General features: G+C 47.7%; 2 protein-coding genes across 2 annotated transcripts in view; one reads left to right on the forward strand and one right to left on the reverse strand.

The window, feature by feature from the left end:
• Positions 1–19,551, reverse strand: part of GINS2 (GINS complex subunit 2) — a 331,333-nt gene that overhangs the window by 280,616 nt on the left and 31,166 nt on the right. The gene's annotated exons all lie outside the window — the stretch shown is intronic.
• Positions 5,829–11,681, forward strand: FOXF1 (forkhead box F1; the record flags this gene model as incomplete). Its single annotated transcript, XM_083870013.1, has 2 exons — positions 5,829–6,888; positions 9,708–11,681. The coding sequence occupies 2 exons, from the start codon at positions 5,829–5,831 to the stop codon at positions 9,866–9,868; spliced, it is 1,221 nt and encodes a 406-aa protein (XP_083726139.1). The 3' UTR covers positions 9,869–11,681.

Genomic DNA, 19,551 nt, shown 5'->3' on the forward strand with positions numbered 1-19,551 from the left:
TTTTTTTTTTTGCATCAGAGGCTGGAGATTTTTTCCCTATGCCAAAAAAAAAAAAAAAAAAAAAAAAAAAAAAAAAAAAAATTCAGCAGCAAATCGAAAAGTTCCTCCAGCACAATTTCACCTTTATCCGGACGGGATTTAGCGCTGGCAAAGCGAATTTGGTTTGGGTGGTGCCAAATTGATGGGAAAAGGGACAATCCTTTCCCCAGGGGTTTGTTTGTTTTGGGAACATCCCAAAACTGGGGGAAAAAACTCCTCCAGCAAAGCCTGAATGTCTCAGGCAGGGATTTACACCTGGATTTACACCTGGATTTACACCTGGATTTACACCTGGAATTACAATCCGAGCTGCCTTTTAAGGGAGAATTTTTAGGATGTTGGAGCATCACTCGAGGGAGAATTTTAAGGATGTTGGAGCATCCTGGTCCCAGCTCAGCCCTGTTGTTTTTATTGGTACCCAAATTTTTTTTTGGTCTGAATCGCTTCCAGTCCAAAAGAAATTATTGTGGTTCTCCATCCTCGAGTGTGGATATAAATTTTAAATTATAAATTATAAATAGCAGGAGATATTTGGGAGATCTCAGTGGGAAGGGGTTGTGTCTGTGTGACACAATCTGTTATCGCTGGGAGAGATTTGGAGGGCAGGGAGAGGCTCCTGCCAGAAAACTCGGCAGGAAAAAAATAAAATAAATTAAATAATAATAATAATAATAATAAAAAATTCCTGAGCTGTAAATTCCTGCGCTGTGATATTTCATTGAAGGACGTAATGGAAAATCTGGGCTTGAAGGGCGGGGGGGGGGAGGAAAAAAAGGAGACAAAAGGGGGAGATTAAATTTTCCTCCTTTTTTTTTTTTTTTTTTTTTTTTTTTTTAAATTTATTTTTATTTTTTCATCTTTCTGACCAAAAGCTGACCTTGTGCCCGAGGCAGGGCGGTGATGCCCAGCCCGCACCTCCCGCAGCCGCTTCAAACACTCCCTGAGTTCCTAATTTTGGCTTCTTATCTCCCAAAATAATAATAATAAAAAAAATCTTTTTTCTCCAGGTCCCAACCGAGTTTTGCCTCCAGGAATGCGAGAGGCCAAAGCCGGGACTGGGAAAAGTCCCACGAGTGGGAAAAACCTTGATGGAGCCGCAAAAAATATAAAAGTATTTGGGGTGTCCCTAAAATCATCCCCCCCTCGGTGCCTCCCCCAGCCCCGCTCTCTCCACCCAACGCTCCAATTCTCGCCTTTAAATAAATATTTAGGGATTAATTCGCTCGGATTTGGGGGCAGCGGCCACGGGGATGGGAAAAAAAAAATAAAAATCCCAAACAGGCTTTGGGGACTGAAGGGAAAAAAACAAAAACGAAAAAAAACCCCAAAAAACCCCACCCCAAATAAACATTTAAGCATCAATTCGCTGCGGATTTGGGACCAGCGACCACGGGGATGGCGGCGACTGAAGGGAAAAAAATAAAACCCCAGAAAACCCCCCTAAATAGCCCAAATAAACATTTAGGGATCAATTCGCCGCGGATTTGGGGGCTGCGGCCACGGGGATGGGAAAAAAAAATAAAAACCCCAAACAGGCTTTGAGGACTGAAGTGAAAAAAATAAAAACCCCAAAAAAACAAAAACCCCAAACAGGCTTTGGGGACTGAAGGGAAAAAACCCAAAATCTCCAAATAGGCTTTGGGGACTGAAGGAAAAAAAAAAAATAAATAAAAAAAATTTAAAACCCCAAAGCGGGCTAGGGGGACTGAAGGGAGAGAAAAAAAAAAAAAAAAAAAAAAAAAAAAAAAAAATTAAAACCCCCAAAGAGGCTTTGGGGACTGAAGGGAAAAAAAAAAATAAAAATCCCAAACAGGCTTTGAGGACTGAAGGGAAATAAATAAAAACCCTAAAAAATTAAAAACCCCAAAGTGGACTAGGAGGACTGAAGGGAAAAAAAAAAAAAAAAAGAAAAAAAAAAAGAAAAAAAAAAATTAAAACGCCAAAGAGGCTTTGGGGACTAAAGGGAAAAAACCAAAAACCCTAAAAAATTAAAAACCCCAAATATGCTTTGAGGACTAAAGGGAAAAAACCAAAAACCCTAAAAAATTAAAAACCCCAAAGCGGGCTAGGGGGACTGAAGGAAAAAAAAAAAAAAAAAAAAAAAAAAAAAAAAAATATATATATATATATATATATATATATAAACCCCAAACAGGCTTTGGGGACTGAAGGGAAAAAAAAAAATAAAACCCCAAAAAAATAAAAACCCCAAAAAAATAAAAACCCAAAAAAAACCAAAAACCCTAAAAAAAACCCCCAAAGGAGCTGTGGGGAAAAGGCCGGGCCCGCAGAGCGGTGCCGGGGCACTCAGGGCAGAGCAGGGACAGGACAAACCCAAACCCGCCCCCTCGGCCTGGGTGGTCCAGGCCCCTCCCGGAGCATCCCCCGAACCGGATCCATTTCCATCCTCGGCTGACTCCGCTTAAAGCAATTAGCCGGGAAAATAGCCGGGGACAGGGGGAGAGGAAGAAAGATCGGGTTTGTGTGTTTGGACAGAAAATAGGAGTTTTTTGGGGTAGGGAGAGGGAGGGTTGGGGAAGGAGCCGGGTGGGATGGGATGGGAGAAGTTAATTGAGCCAAATTAGCATTTAATTTTTATCATTTTTTTCTTTTTCTCCTCATTTTTTCGTGGCCTCGATGAGCAGACGGAGCCAAAAGCGGGTTCTGTTTTTCCCCCCACACCATCCTCATCCTCATCATCCTCCCCATCCTCCTCCAGCGGGGTTTTTCCTCCCCAAAATTCTCTTTTTCTCTTATTAAAACCCTCCAACAATTCTGTTATTCCCACCACGAGGCCTGTAGGACCCGGAGCGATAAATTCGCATTTTTAAACGCCTCGAAAAATCAAATTCTTCCTCTCCTAAAAGACATTGCGACAGGGGGAACAGGGCACTGATGAAGGGACTGATTTTCTTTTGATTTCCACGGAGAATTTTATTATTTATTTATTTATTTATTTATTTTAAACTCGGAGATATTTTATTTCCAAAAATTTCGCTGGTAGCAAAAGGTTTAAAGGTGATTTTTTTTTTCCCCACGGGTGTTTTGTGCTGCGTTTAAAGCTCCATCCCCGGGGTTTTTTAGGGGGGCAGAGTGATACAAAACTTATATAAATAAAGGGATATAAAGATTTCTCCAGCCGAGGGGGGAATATTTGATGCGGGGTCAGAGATGCAAAAATAAAAAGAAATAAAGCAAGAAGCAGAGGGAATATTCTGCACCAGCTTTCTCGGGGAAGGTGATTGTTTCCCCCCAAAAAAAACGATTTTTGGGGTGTTTTTTCCCCTTTTCCCCCTCCGCGTTCTGCTCCGAGCCGAGGGCAGCCGGAGCTGCTCCTTCTCCTTCTCCTCGGGGGAAAAAATCCAAAAATAACCATCCCAAACCTCCTCCCAGCCCTTCCCTGGGTACCTGCCCCCAGCCCGGCCTGTCCCGTGCCTTTATTATTATTATTATTTTATTTTTATTATTATTATTATTGCAAAAAGAGAGGAAAAGAGGGGAGGGGGATATTATATTATTATTATTATTATTATTATTATTTTATTATCATTATTATTGCAAAAAGAGAGGAAAAGAGGGGAGGGGGATATTATATTATTATTATTATTATTATTATTATTATTGCAAAAAGAGAGGAAAAGAGGGGAGGGGGAATATTATTATTAATATTATTATTATTATTATTATGAAGAGAGAGGAAAAGAGGGGAGGGGGAATATTATTATTATTATTATCATTATTATTATTATTGCAAAAAGAGAGGAAAAGAGGCGAGGGGGAATATTATTATTATTATTATCATTATATTATATATTATTATTATTATTATTATTATTATTATTATGAGGGAGGAAAAGAGGCAAAGGGAAATATTATTATTATTATTATTTTATTATTATTATTGGGAAGAGGGAGGAAAAGAGGCGAGAGAGGGAAGGATATAAAGGAAAAAAAAGAGAATTAAAAAGAAGAAAAGGCTGATGTGAAATCCCCACAGCCGCGCCAGGCGCCCCGGAGGCTGCTCACAACTGCTCGCCAATAACGCCGTTATCTTTCCTTTAAAAGCTATTAAATTATCATTAAAAAAAATATAAAAAAATAAATAAAAACTCGAAAAGCGAAGCTGGAGGACGGAGGGTTTGGGGAAATTTGTGTGTCCCCGCACAGGGGCGAGGCCTGTAATGATGTACAGAGTATTGGACTGATTTTTATAAATTTTTTTCCCATTTTTTCTTTATTTTTTTTCTTTTTTCCCCGGTGTGGGGAGGGGAAATGAGCATCCCTGGGAGCTCTGGCTCCATCCCCTGTTCCCACCCGCATCTCTCCATCCCCTGCTCCAGAGAAAGGCGACAAACAATTCCCAGTGACTTACCCGCAGTGACAGCTCTGCCCTGGCGCTCCCAGAGGTGCATTTTTGGGGGACACAAGAGGCAGAAAAGGATTTTTTTTTTTTTTACCCCTTTGAATTTCTATTTTCCTTTCCCTCCCACACCCGCAGCTCGGCAGGAGTTGAGAATCCAAACTCCGGGCTCAGAGCCGTGAAAATCCAGCAGGGATTTATCCACACCCCCCTCCAAAAAAAAAAAAAAAAAAAAAAAAAAAAAAAATTAAAAAAAAAAAAATAAAAACAACCCGAGCCATCCCCATCCCTAAATCAGCCTCGGAGCAGCCCCCAAACCCTTTAAGCGGCCGCGGAGGCAGAAAAGGGCATTTCACGAGGCTTTTTTTCGCCGATTTCTTTTTATTAAATCACCCCCCGAGGCCGTGTTTACATTGCTCAGTATAAACATCCTGCCCGGGCCCGCAGAGCTTAAAAAGAGCGAGCGGAGAGCGGGTGAAGCCGCGGAACCTCCGCGCTGCTTTTGCCTCCTTTTTTCTCCACCCTCCAGAGGCTTTTCCCAGTGTTTTGGGGAGAAATCGAGGGATGGAGTGAAGGATCCCCACGGACACGGGTGGGATAAACACACACACATAGAGACACACACAGGGGGTGATGGAGTGATGCGGGCGCGGTGCCTCTGCAGAGAGAACAACTCCCCTTCCCCTCCCTCCCCTCCCTCCCCCGGCCCGGGTGGGGCAGGGAAAGGGCTCTTTAAAAGCTGCCCCAGCGCGGGGAGGGGGCCGGGACAGGGCGGGGAATCTCCTCTTCTGCTCTTACGTCTGTCAAAGGAGCGGCGAAGGAGACTCCGCCGGGAGGAGAGAGATAAAGTAGAAGGCGAGCGGCCCGGCCGGGGGCAGACTGGACAGGCACCAGGATGGGAAACAGCTCCCTGCTGTCACAGCCACAGCGACAGCGCAGCTAAAGCCACCGCGGAGAGGGGACACAGCGGCCCGGGACAGGCACAGAGGCGGCCCCAGCTCTTCTCTCTCTCTCAGCCTCGACTTTTTTCCTCCCTCCATCCCTCCTCCCTGCGCCCCCCCTCCCCTCCTCCCGCATCTCGCTCCTTCTGCAGCCGCGCTCGGATTTTGGGATAAAGAAAGAGCAGCAGGAGGAGGAGAAGGAGGAGGCAGAGGAGGGGTTGGGGGTGGGTGGGTGGGTGGGTTGGGAGGGGGGGTTGTAGCTTCTTCCATTTGTTTATACCCGCAGGGGTGAAGTTATTTCTGCCGGTGGAGAGCGGGACAGCCCAGGGAGGGGAGGGCGGTGGGTGAACCCCCAGCAGCTCCGGCCTTTTGGGGGGGCGGAGGAGGGTCGGGCTGGGGCTGGGGCTGGGGCCGGGGCTGGGGCTGGGGCTGGGGCTGGGGCTGGGGCTGGGGCTGGGGCTGGACTGGCCGCCCGGAGCTGCCCGTAGATGACCGCAGAGGCGCAGGCGGCTCTGTCCTCTCAGCCCCCTCCTCCTGCGGTGCTCAGCAGCGGCAGCAGCAGCGGCGGGTTCGGCCCCATGTCCTCCTCGGTGGCCGAGAAGCAGCCGCAGGGCTCGGCCATGGACGCGGCCCCGGCCGGGAGCGGCAGCGCCCCGGGAAGCGCCGGAGCGCCGGGAAACAACGGCCCCAAAGCCAAGAAAACCAACGCGGGGATCCGGCGGCCGGAGAAACCGCCTTATTCCTACATCGCCCTGATCGTCATGGCCATCCAGAGCTCTCCTTCCAAACGCCTCACCCTGAGCGAGATCTACCAGTTCTTGCAGAGCCGTTTCCCTTTTTTCCGAGGCTCCTACCAGGGCTGGAAAAACTCGGTGCGCCACAACCTCTCGCTCAACGAGTGTTTCATCAAACTGCCCAAGGGCTTGGGCCGGCCGGGAAAAGGCCACTACTGGACCATCGACCCGGCCAGCGAGTTCATGTTCGAGGAGGGCTCGTTCCGCCGCCGGCCCCGCGGGTTCCGCAGGAAATGCCAAGCGCTCAAACCCATGTACAGCATGATGAACGGGCTGGGCTTCAACCACCTCCCCGACAGCTACGGCTTCCAGGGCTCCGCCGGCGGGCTCTCCTGTCCCCCCAACAGCCTGTCGCTGGAAGGGGGTTTGGGGATGATGAACGGCCATCTGTCGGGCAATGTGGAGGGGATGGGGCTGGCGGGACACTCGGTGCCGCACCTGCCCGCCAACGGGGGGCACGGCTACATGGGCGGCTCCTCGGGCGGGGAATACCCGCACCACGACGGCTCCGTGCCCGCGTCCCCGCTGCTCCCCGCGCCCGCCGTGATGGAGCCGCACTCGGTGTATTCGGGCTCGGCCTCGGCCTGGCCGCCCGGCGCTTCGGCCGCGCTCAACACCGGCGCCTCGTACATCAAACAGCAGCCCCTGTCGCCCTGTAACCCCGCGGGAAACCCGCTCTCGTCCAGCCTGTCCACGCACTCCCTGGAGCAGCCCTACCTGCACCAGAACAGCCACAACTCCGCCGAGCTGCAGGGTAAGGAGCGCCCGGGGGCCGCCGGGTTTGATGCTATTAATGCTATTATTGCTATTAACGCTATTAACGCTATTAACGCTATTATTGCTATTCATGCTATTAATGGTATTAATGCTATTAACGCTATTAACGCTATTAATGCTATTATTGCTATTCATGCTATTAATAGTATTAATGCTATTAATGCTATTAGTGCTGTCCCAGGCGGGTTTAATGCTATTAAAGCTGCCGTGCCCTCGCTCCGCTTCTCCTTTCCCGGGGGAAACCTGGTGCCCATCGGGGTTTTCCCCATTATGGGAATGGGAATGGCCGGGTTGGGGCTCTGCTTTCCCCAGACCAGGGTTTCCCTCTCCCAGGCCAAGGCTCTGGTTTTCCCGGTGTCTGTTTCACCTCCAGGGCCGCCCCAGGCCTGAGGCCACTGGGCTCAGGCGGCTGCAGGAAGGAGAGGCCGGGAATGAACCTTTTTTTTGGGTTCTCCCACCTCTATCGGGATTGGGAGCAAAAAGGGAGGAATTTCTCCCCCATCGGGGGGTCTCCCACCCTCCCCATCCCATCCCACCCCACCTCATCCCATCCCGGCCCTTTCCCCGCCATCAATTCTATTTTTCACACTCAATTCTATTTTTCACATCAATTCTATTTATCCCAGGGTTGTGTTTTCACCTCCCTCCATCCATCGCCCACCCTGAAACCGGCCCAGACCCCCCAAATCCTCCCACACCCCAAACGCCGGCCGGGTCCCGTCCCTGGAGCTGTTGGGGCCGTGTTTGCCCTGACCCCGGGAATGGGGTTTGGCTGGGGAGAGGCCTGGGAAGGGACCAGGCCAGGGCTGGGTTTGGCTTTGCTGCCCAAATCCCCCTCGGGGTGCGGGATTTTGGTGACACGGGGGGTGATGGGGCAGATTTGGGGGGTCCCTCCCCATCATTTCGGCCCTTCAGGGGAGCGACATTTGCCTGGCAGGAACTGCCGGGAAACGGGGGACAAATGGGTCAAAAACACAAAACGAAACGGGAAAAAATCATCAACCAGGCCGGGCTGGGGCTGCAGAACAGGGACAGAACCCCAGAACTGGGACAGAACCCCAGAACAGGGACAGAACCCCAGAACCGGGACAGAACCCCAGAACAGGGACAGAACCCCAGAACCGGGACAGAACCCCAGAACAGGGACAGAACCCCAGAACCGGGACAGAACCCCAGAACAGGGACAGAACCCCAGAACCGGGACAGAACCCCAGGACCGGCCCCAGGGCAGTTCCCAGAGCTCGGCTCATCCAAGGCCTGTGGAAAACGGGGCTGGAAAATCCACCCCGAGGATCCACCAAGGCCTTCACCAAAACGCTCTGATTTTCACCCAAAAGAGCGACGGGAAGCGCTGCTGGGCAGGGCCCCCCATCCCCAGCCCATCCCAAATTCCCGGACCGATTTTCCATCCCCAGGTTGGGGAAGGAGAGATGGGAACAGCCCCGGGACCGGCCGTTCTCGTCCCCGGCCTATTCGCGGTAGAAACGGGAAATTCCCCCGGATTTTCAACCGGGGCGAAAGAAAATAAATCTTGGTGTTGGAAAAAAAAAAATAACAAAACACCAAAAAACTGTCCTAAAGCCAAGGCAAATCCGTTCTCGTGGTAGTGCCCTTGGACCGAGCAGGGCAGCTCCATCCCCCCAAAATCCCCCCAAATCTCGCTCTCACCGGGCCGTGCTCTCAGCTTGGCTTATTGACATTTTTATATATATATTTTAACCCCATCCAGCCTTGTTCTCTCCTTCCCCCTGCACCTGTGGGTGCCAAAATCCCCCCAAATCCTCTTGGCACCGGGCCGTGCGCTCGGCTCGAGTTATTGGCATTTTTCTATATATATTTTAACCCCATCCAGCCTTTTTCTCTCCTTCTCCCTGCACCTTTTCTATATATATTTTAGACCCCATCCAGCCTTGTTTTCTCCTTCCCCCTGCACCTACGGGTGCCAAAATCCCCCCAAATCATCCCTCTCACCGGGCCATGCACTCGGCTTGGTTTATTGGGATTTTTATACATATTTTTTAACCCCATCCAGCCTTTTTCTCTCCATCCTCCTGCACCTGCGGGTACCAAAATCTCCCCAAACTCTCGCTCGCACCGGGCTTGGCTTAACGGCATTTTTCTATATATATTTTAACCCCATCCAGCCTTGTTCTCTTCTTCCCCCTGCACCTGCGGGTACCAAAATCCTCCCAAATCATCGCTCTCACCAGGCCATGCGCTCGGCTCGAGTTATTGGCATTTTCATATTTATTTTTTAACCCCATGCAGCCTTTTTCTCTCCTTCCCCCTGCACCTGTGGGTGCCAAAATCTCCCCAAACCCTCGCTCGCACCGGGCTTGGCTTATTGACATTTTTATATATATTTTTTTAACCCCCATCCAGCGTTTTTCTCTCCATCCCCTTCTCTCTCCCCTGCAAATTATCGCTCGCACCGGGCCGTGCACTCGGCTTGGCTTATTGGGATTTTTATATATTTTTTTGACCCCATCCAGCGTTTTTCTCTCTATCCCCTTCTCTCTCCCCTGCAAATTATCGCTTGCACCGGGCCCTGCGCTCGACTTGGCTTATTGACATTTTTTTATATATTTTTTAACCCCATCCAGCGTTTTTCTCTCCATCCCCTTCTCTCTCCCCTGCAAATTATCGCTCGCGCCAGGCCGTGCGCTCAGCTCGAGTTATTGGGATTTTTATATATATTTTAACCCCCATCCAGCCTTTTTCTCTCCATCCCCCTCTCTCTCCCCTGGGTGAATCCCTGTGCGTTCCTGACCGTGTTCTCCCCCCTTTTCCCCGCAGGAATCCCGCGGTATCACTCTCAATCCCCCAGTATGTGTGACAGAAAAGAATTTGTCTTCTCTTTCAACGCCATGGCCTCGTCCTCCATGCACTCTGCGGGGAGCGGCTCCTATTACCACCAACAAGTGACTTACCAGGACATCAAACCGTGCGTGATGTGAGCGGGGCCGGGAAAACGCCGCTCTGAGCTCTGAGCATCCCCCAAAGTGGAAAAAGGGATGTCCTGGTGGTTTTTTTTTTTTTTGGGAATGTTGGAGCTCCCGGAATGAGCTGAGCATCGGCCGTGGATGTGACTCTGCGGAGTTTTTCTGCTCGGGGAGGAAATAAAAGCGGCTCCCTGGACCGTGGTGAAAGCCCCGAGTGAGAGGTTGGGGTGAGGTTTTGGAAAATGAGGTTTTGATGCAAAAAAATGAGATTGTGAACTCGTTTTGGGAGCTGGTGGTGACCGATGCCACCGGCCCGGCTGGAAAAGACCCCGAACTCAAATCTCAAATCCCCTCGGAAAAATACTTAAAAATACCTTTTTTTTTTTTTTTTTTTTTTTTTTTTTTTAATATACTTTTTCCTTCCTTTCTTTCCTTCTTTCCTTTTTTCCTTCTTTCCTTTTTTTTAATACTTCTTTCTTTCTTTCTTTCTTTCTTTCTTTCTTTCTTTCTTTCTTTCTTTCTTTCTTTCTTTCTTTCTTTCTTTCTTTCTTTCTTTTCCTTTCCTTCTTTCTTTCTTTCTTTTCCTTTCCTTCTTTCTTTCTTTCTTTTCCTTTCCTTCTTTTCCTTTCCTTCTTTCCTTCCTTCCTTCTTTCCTTCTTTCCTTCTTTCTTTTTTTTTTTTTTTTGCCAGCCAACACCCAGCAGGCAAAAAAAAAAAAAAAAAATCTCAGAGGGATTTTTTTTTTTTAAACTATTAATTTTGGTGGCATTTTTTTAATTTTTTTTCCTGCATAAAAAACCTGCAGGATCAGACCCTATGCAGAGAGAGAGAGAGAGAGAACGAGGCACTTTGGAAAGAGACAGCCATGCTCATCCTGTTATTTATTCTACATTTTTTTTCCTTTTTTTTTTTTTTTTTTGTTGTTGTTGCTAATAATGGAGACACGAATAGTCTCAGTTGATCAGTATTAAATCGGGGAATCTCTGTTGGCAATATTTGCCTTATAGATTTGGGGTTTTTTTGTTTTGGTTTTTTTTTTTTTAGTTAAACCTTTGTAAATTTGCAAGTGGTCTCTGTGTAAAGACAATCCTCCATATGTTTTTATAGAAATCTATATATAATGAAGGATTATTCCCCTCCCTTCCCTTTCTCTATATTTTTTTTTCCCGTTGTACAGTTCGGTGACACTTATTTTAATTCTTTCTGCACTGTATAAAATTGTAATTATGTGGGTTTTCTTTATTATTTTTTTTTTTAATGTGCGTGTGTGTGTGTGTGTGTCCGTTTTGTCCCTAAAGAAAGAAAAGAAAAAAAAAAAAATCCCGAAATAAAACCTGTATGTTATTTGTAACATTTGGGCTTCACCGTTGTATGAACAGCAAATAAACGAGCGTGCGGCGTAATTAAAATTAATTAATGAGGAATCCCCTGCCCGGCCCTGCAAACCCTCAGGCAATAATTGCATAGACTCAAAAAAAAATCAACATTTTTCGGTTTTTTATTTTATTTCCACCTTGGCAAAGTCCTGGTTACCAATTTCCCAGCTGGGAAATATTTCACTTGAGGGTATTAAAAGGCAGAAGGAGGAAAAGCGGCGGCGCTTTTTATTTTTAGCTTTTTATTATTAGGATTATTCCATTTATTTTAATTTTTTTTTTCCCCTCTCAAGGCGAAAGACGCTGTTTGACAGTTCTTTGCCTTTCCCTGGAATTTCAGGTGGGATGGAGCCCATGGATCCTTTTTTTCCTCCTCCTTTTCCTTCATCCCAGGAATTTTCTGTCTCCTTTTTTCCTCCTCTTTCTCCATTCCGGGAATTTTCCAGCTCCTTTTTTTCCTCCTCCTTTTCCTCCATCCCGGGGATTTTCCGCAGGCTTTTCTCCTTGCCGTAAAAAGAAATAAAAATGCATAAAACAGAAGGAAATTTAACCAAATTAACCCAAATTATTAGGAATTAATATTAGGAATAAAAATTAAGCAGCTCGACTGCACAATCTCTCCATCGTGCAGAGGGCACTGATAAATCTGCATTTAAATATCGCTGTTTTCCTGTGAAATTTGGTGAAATTGGGGCTAATTCAGGATCCTCCAATATCCAGGAATTTTGGCTTTAATTCGCGGGTCAATCTGTCTCTATCAATATTCAATATTAAAAAAAAAAGAGATGCGGGTGGATTAATCTGATTTTGTGGCTGTGGAATTTCTGCCTTTATGGAGGGAAATTTAATTAGCCCAACTCTGAGGAATCTGTTTAATTAAAAGCCAAATTCACTGTGACGACAAGGGACAAATTTGTGAATTATTGCAAATAATACACAATATTTGTGCATTATTGCAATTAAGGCAAGGCTTGATTAGATTTGGGGGAGGCCTTTTCAGATATTTTTTTTTAATTGTTGTTTTGCAGGTTTTTTGTGGGGTTTTGGGTGGTTTTTTAAAAAATCTTTGTTGTTTTGGGGGTTTTTAGATCTCTGTTTAGATCCCTTTAAGCCAGCAGCGATTTACCTGCAGCATTCTTGGTTTTCCCTTTTTTTCTGCTTTTCCAGGCTGATTTATCCCACATTTTTGCCCATCCCTGTTGGAGGCGAGGGAGTTGTCTCCATCCTTTTAGATACAAGCTGAAAAATGAGATTTTGGTGGTTTTTTTTTGCTTCTGAAGCAAATATCTGTCCCAGGTGTGGCTGAGGTGATGCTCCAGGGTTTGGAGTTCAGCTCCTTGAAATCCCCCTGGCACTCCCGAGCTTTGCTTCCACCTCTTTGGATCAATTTTGGATCAATTTTGGATCAATTTTGGATCCGGATTTTGGCATTTGGTGCTGCTGGAGGCCGGGAAGGGCAGGCAGCACCTTGCTGGGGGTTCTGTATCTGCTCCCCAAACAAAGCCTGGTGTGATTCCTTCCCCTCCCTCCCGTCGTTTTCCAAACCTGGAAAAACAGAGCCGCCGCATTCCGTGGACGCCACATATTCCTCAAGCCACTGAGCGCAGTCTAAACAGGAGCCCGGAGCCCTCCAGGAGAGGCTGAGACCCCCTCAGCTCCTGCCCCCAGCTCTCCATCTGCAAAACCCAATGGGATTTTTTTCCCAGGATTTTTTGTCCCAGGTTAAACCCCCCTAGTTCTCCATCTGAAGAAATCCAATGCGGTTTTTCCCAGGATTTTTTGTCCCAGGTGAAACTCCCCAGTTCTCCATCTGCAAAAACCCAACTGGATTTTCCCCAGGATTTTTAATCCCAACTGAAATCCCTCCAGATCCTGCCCCCAATTCTCCATCTACAAAATCTCAATGGGATTTTTTCCCCAGTATTTTTAGTCCCAGGTGAAACCCCCCCAGTTCTCTGCCTGCAAAAAGCCAACGGGATTTTTCTCAGGATTTTTAGTCCCAGGTGAAACCCCCCCAGTTCTCTGCCTGCAAAAAGCCAATGGGATTTTTCCCCAGGATTTTTTGTCGCAGGTGAAACCCCTCCAATTCTCCATCTGCAAAAATCCAACGGGATTTTTCCCAGGATTTTTTTGTCCCAGGTGAAATCCTCTCAGCTCCTGCCCCCAATTCTCCACCTGCAAAAACCCAATGGGGTTTTTCCCAGGATTTTTTATCCCAGGGGATGGCAAACCCCGAGCTGCTGTTGCACTTTTCCAGGAGTGCCTTCGGGCTCTGAGAGAAGGTGAGGAGGGATAAACTTGCCCAGAAATGTGGGATTTGCTGCTGGAAAAGCTCAGATCTGACCGTGCTCAGCCCAGCATCATCAGCAAGCTCCTCATCCCTCACATCCCAATCCTTAGGGAACACAACTCATTTTCTTTTGGGTTTTTAGGATTTCTGCTTCAGGAAACAGCTTCTCATGGCTGATGCCCTGTGCAGGCCCAGGAATTTTCTACAGGGATGGAATTGGCCGGGAATTTTCTACAGGGATGAAATTTTGGAGCACGATGGCAAACAAGGCCTGGTGTGTCCCCTCTGGATCAGGGGACATCAGTGTCCCCAGGCTTTGTACGGGGATTTTTCCCTCTGCTCCTGCCAGGATTTTTCTCCCCATCCTCACAAGTCCACCCTGGAGCTGGGGCTGTGTCTGCCACTGTCACCCGCCTGTGGCCTCGTGTCCCCAAGGAGGGGACACACAGCCCCACGTTGGGAGCTGGAGGGGGATGTGGGGCTGGGTCCCCTTGAGAGGGGGACACACATTTTTGGGAGGGTCCATGGGAATGATCTGCAGCATTTTTTTGTGGGGTGGGATTGGTGGTGAGGGGTCTCTCAGGGATCCTGGGAGGTTCCTGGGGGGTTTGGAGGGTCCTGGGGGTATTGGATGATCTTGGAGGATTGGAGCATCCTGTGGGAGAATTGGAGAGATCCTGAGGGACTGAGGGATTCTGGGGGCTTTTGGACAATCCTGGGTGGGTTTGAGGGATCCTTGGGGATTTGGAAGAACCCAGTGGGATTTGGATGATCCCAGTGGGATCAGATGGTCCTGGTGGGATCGGGACAATCCCATTGGGGTTGGGATGATCTCGGTGGGATTGGGATGATCCTGGTGGGATTGGGAAGATCCCACTGGGTTTGGGATGGTCCTGGTGGAATTGGGACGATCTCAGTGGAGTTTGGATGATCCCCATGGGTTTGGGATGGTCCCAGTGGGTTCGGGATGGTCCCATTGGGGTTGTGATGATCCTGGTGGGATTGGGATGATCCCAGTGGGTTTGGATGATCCCAGTGGTATTGGGATGGTCCTGGTGGGATCGGGATGGTGCTGGTGGGATTGGGATGATCCCGATAAGATTGGGAATATCCCGTTGGGATTTGGATGATCCTGGTGGGGTTGAGACGATCCCGGTGGGTTGGGATGGTCCCGGTGGGATCGGGATGGTGCTGGTGGATTTGGGATGCTCCCGGTGGGTTTGGATGATCTCGTTGGGGTTGGGACGGTCCCAGTGGGTTGTGACGGTCCCAGTGGGTTTGGGATGATCCCAGTGGGTTTGGGATGGTCCCAGTGGGGTTGAGATGATCCCTGTGAGGTTTGGATGATCCCAGTGGGACAGAAATGATCCCGCTGGGGTTGGGAAGATCCCGGTGGGATGGGGATGATCTCAGTAGGGTTGGGATGATCCCGGTGGGATGGGGATGATCTCAGTAGGGTTGGGATGGTCCCGGTGGGATCGGGATGATCTCAGTAGAGTTGGGATGATCCCGGTGGGATGGGGATGATCTCAGTAGGGTTGGGATGGTCCCGGTGGGATGGGGATGATCTCAGTAGGGTTGGGATGGTCCCGGTGGGATGGGGATGATCTCAGTAGGGTTGGGATGGTCCCGGTGGGATGGGGATGATCTCAGTAGGGTTGGGATGGTCCCGGTGGGATGGGGATGATCTCAGTAGGGTTGGGATGATCCCGCTGGGGCCGGGCCCGGTGGGGGCGGTGCCGTTCCCTTGGCGGCAGCGCCACCTGGCGGCGGCGGGCAGGGACCGCCGGCCCGCAGCTTCCCCAAAATTCGGCTTCAAACCCGCCCAGCTGGGGCCGGTTCGGAGCCTTTCCCCACCAGGTGGATGCTAAAAAGCTCTTTTTTGTTTTCCTTTTCCCCTTTATTAATTAATTTTAAAAAATTCTCTTTAAGAACGTCTTCATTTTGTTTTTATTTTTCCCTTCTGGCATCCGGACCATCCCTTTTTCCCATCCAGGTGAAACTCCCCATGGAGCATTTCTGGATCAAACCTTTTCCGTGCCCAGGTGGGACAGATGGGAATTACCTGGCCTGGAAAAGCACGGAGCAATCCCTGGATACAGCCCCCTGACACAGGATCCTCTCAGATGGGGTTGATTATCCAGATTGGCAGAAAACCTTGGAGACTTTGGTGGGAACAGAATCTTAAATGGGTATTTGGAATATCAGGGGATGAGTTTGGCACCAAGTCCTGAGCAGGTATAAAAGCTGAGATCCATAAGAATCAGTGGGTGCCTCATTTCTCCCTCTAAACCAAAAAAAAAAAAAAAAATTGTGGATCTGTGGGACTCAGGGGATCCAAACAACAGCTCATCACTTTGGAAGGGGATTTGGATTTCTGCAGTGCTTTTGGGAGGCCACACCTGACCGTGTGTTCCCTTTCCAAGCACAACTCCTGCCTGATGCTCTGCAGGAACAGGCAGCACTGGGGGCTTTATCCCTGCCAAGGAACAAGGAGCCACCCTCAGGGATAAAACAGGGGGATGGAAGGAGGAGCAGGAGGTGCCCCAGAGCCAACAGCAGCTCTGCAGCTGGAGGATGATGTGACTCCTAGAGAGTCTCAGATTGGCTCCACGAGTGAGGAAAGGCACAGGGATCCCTTGTTTCCTTAAGTAACATTCCCTATCAGAATCCCAGTAAGGAATTCAAACCAGAATATTAAAATCCCAGTAAAGAAATTTAAATCAGAATATTAATATCAGAGAAAAGGCACAGGGATCCCTTGTTTCCTAGGTAACATTCCCTATGAGAATTCCAGTTAAGGAATTAAAACCAGAATATTAAAATCCCAGTAAGAAATTTAAACCAGAATATTAAAATCCCAGTAAAGGAATTAAAACCAGAATATTAAAATCCCAGTAAAGGAATTTAAACCAGAATATTAAAATCCCAGTAAGGAATTAAACTAAAATATTAAAATCCCAGTAAGGAATTTAAACCAGAATAATATCAGAGTCAAGGCATGGGGCCGCCTTGTTTCCTTAAGTCACTTGCCCTGTCAGAATCCCAGTAAGGAATTCAAACCAGAATATTAAAATCCCAGTAAAAGAATTTAAATCAGAATATTAACATCAGAGGAAAGGCACGGGGCTGTCTTGTTTCCTTAAGTAACATTTCCTGTCAGAATCCCAGTAAAGGAATTAAAACCAGAATATTAAAATCCCAGTAAGAAATTTAAACCAGAATATTAAAATCCCAGTAAAGGAATTAAAACCAGAATATATTAAAATCCCAGTAAGGAATTAAACCCAGAATATTAAAATCCCAGTAAGGAATGAAAACCAAAATATTAAAATCCCAGTAATGAATTAAAATCAGAATATTAAATTCCCAGTAAGGAATTAAACCCAGAATATTAATATCAGAGGAAAGGCACAGGGATCCCTTGTTTCCTTAAGTAACATTCCCAATCAGAATCCCAGTAAGGAATGAAAACCAGAATATTAAAATCTCAGTAAAGGACTTCAAACCAGAATATATTAAAATCACAGTAAGGAATTAAACCAGAATAATATCAGAGGAAAGGCATGGGGCTGCCTTGTTTCCTTAAGTCACTTTCCCTGTCAGAATCCCAGTAAGGAATGAAAACCAGACTATTAAAATTCCAGTAAGGAATTTAACCCAGAATATCAAAATCCCAGTAAAGGAATTAAAACCAGAATATTAAAATCCCAGTAAGGAACTAAAACCAGAATATTAAAATCCCAGTAATTAATTTAAAACAGAATATTAATATCCCAGTAAGGAATTTAACCCAGAATATTAATATCAGTGGTTGGACTGGATGATCCCAGGGGCTCTTTTCCAATCTGAATGATCCTGTGGGTTTATTATTAATAAAAACCAGAAGGAATAAATCTGGTTTTATCCAGATTCCCATTATCACAGGGTGCCCAGGGAAGCTGTGGCTGCCCCTGGATCCCTGGCAGTGTCCCAGGCCAGGCTGGACAGGGCTTGGAACACCCTGGGACAGTGGAAATGTCCCTGCCATGGCAGGGGTGGGATGAGAGGAGCTTTGAGGTCCTTTCCAACCCAAACCATTCCATGGCCGTGATCTCAGGTTGCTCTGATTCATCCAACTTCTGATAAATATTCCAACTCCAGCCTTAAAATGAACTAATTTTTTTGCAAGGGAGCTGCAGATCCTTTGAAAAATTTCACTGAGGGACTCACTGTGCCATCAACACTGATCTCCTTTCCTCAGACACTTCTCCAGGTCACCTCAGAGACCCCCAGGATCTCTGGAACGAGCACCAGGGAGCAAATTGAAATTTTAGAGGTCAAACCACCTGGGTTTACTCATGGAAAGGGATGTGAGGACACTGGCAGTGCCACTTGGCTTCAGCAGTGAGAACACCAGCCTGAGCACAGACCTTCCTTTATTTAAAGCAGATTTCAACTCCAAACCCCTGGAAAAGGCACAGAAAAGTGCAGCAGCTCCGTGGCTCAGCTCAGCTTCAGGCTAATTACTGCAAAAATAAGCAAACACACCTGGGAAAGCAGGATGACACGGCCTGGAAAGTTTTGCAGGGACTTTGGGGTACCAGGAGGAGTTCATTTGGAGCAGAACTTGCTGCAGGAATTGTGTGGGGGTGAAGAAAAAGTCACAGCAGAGCAGCAGCTCCAGGCATTGCCTCCTCCAGAGGGATGGAAACGCCACGCTCCGGAGCCTGAGCAGTGCAGGTGCCTGGAAACACTCGGAAAACACCAGATCCCTCTGGAAAAACACAACCAGGACTGTTGTCTGAACAATTATTCACTCTGAAATCCGAAGGAGTGGCAGCCACGGGGATGTTAATGCTTAGAAATGTGGCAGCTTTCACCACATGGACGTTTCCCTTCTTCCCCTGGCCTTGTTTTGATCCCACACAACTGCCCCCGTGTGTTTTATTCTTTAAGGAAAGGTAAACCTGGCTTGGCTCAAAGTGTGGGATGGGTGGATGGGAACACACTTGTGTGGCTTGGAGACTGCTGGAGGTGGCACATTTGGGGGAAAAATTCTGTTTCATGTCTTGTCTCTCCCAGAGCAGGAGCTGTGGTTTGTCCCTGGATTGTGCTGGAAAGTTCTGGAGCAGGAGGATCAGTGGGATTAAAGGCTCCAGGTATCAAAATTCCTTTGGGAAACACTTTCTGTCACACACAAAAGTTCAAGAAGGGTTTGGTTGAGGTTTTTTGAGAGCTTTTGTTGAGTTTTTGGCCTGTCCTCCTGTTGTTTTCCAAAGGGGTGGGAATCACCAGTTGCCTCCAGTCTATCAGGAGCCATCTCTGCCTTTCCATCTGTAAAATGTGGATGTTCCTGGGGCAAAATTCTGGGCAAAATTTCTCTTTTGTGCCTTGTCTCCCAGAGCAGGAGCTGTGGTTTGTCCCTGGATTGTGCTGGAAAGTTCTGGAGCAGGAGGATCAGTGGGATTAAAGGCTCCCAGAGCCACTCCAATGCTCCAGGTATCAAAATGCCTGTTGTGAACATCAGTTCTGTCACACAGAAAAGCCCAACAAGGGCTTGGTTGAGTTTTTTTGAGAGCTTTTGTTGAGATTTTGGCCTGTCCTCCTGTTGTTTTCCAAAGGGGTGGGAATCACCAGTTGCCTCCAGTCTATCAGGAGCCATCTCTGCCTTCCCATCTGTAAAATGTGGATGTTCCTGGGGCCGCAGCAGAGATGGACCCGAGATAGATCCATATCCTGAACTCATTTCTCCCAGGCACTTCAGTGGGATGCCCAGCCCAGAACAATGGCAGGATACACGACCCTAAACATTTCTGCAGGGCTTTGAAAGATGAAAAGCAGAGGACTTTGCTACCTATGTCAGAGGAGGGGCAGGGAAACGTTCCATGATGTTTATAGCAGCCATCACGGACGTTACACATGGAAACATGGGAAACGCTGCCCTTTTCTGGGAGGGAGATAATCTTTAAGAGATGGCAACCAGGAAATTTGGTACACAACAGCCTCCCAAGCAGGGGGGTTTGCCCCAGGAACGTGGCCACGGCCACAGA

Source organism: Zosterops lateralis (assembly GCF_965231275.1).
Source record: "Zosterops lateralis genome assembly, chromosome: 12".
NCBI lineage: Eukaryota > Metazoa > Chordata > Aves > Passeriformes > Zosteropidae > Zosterops > Zosterops lateralis.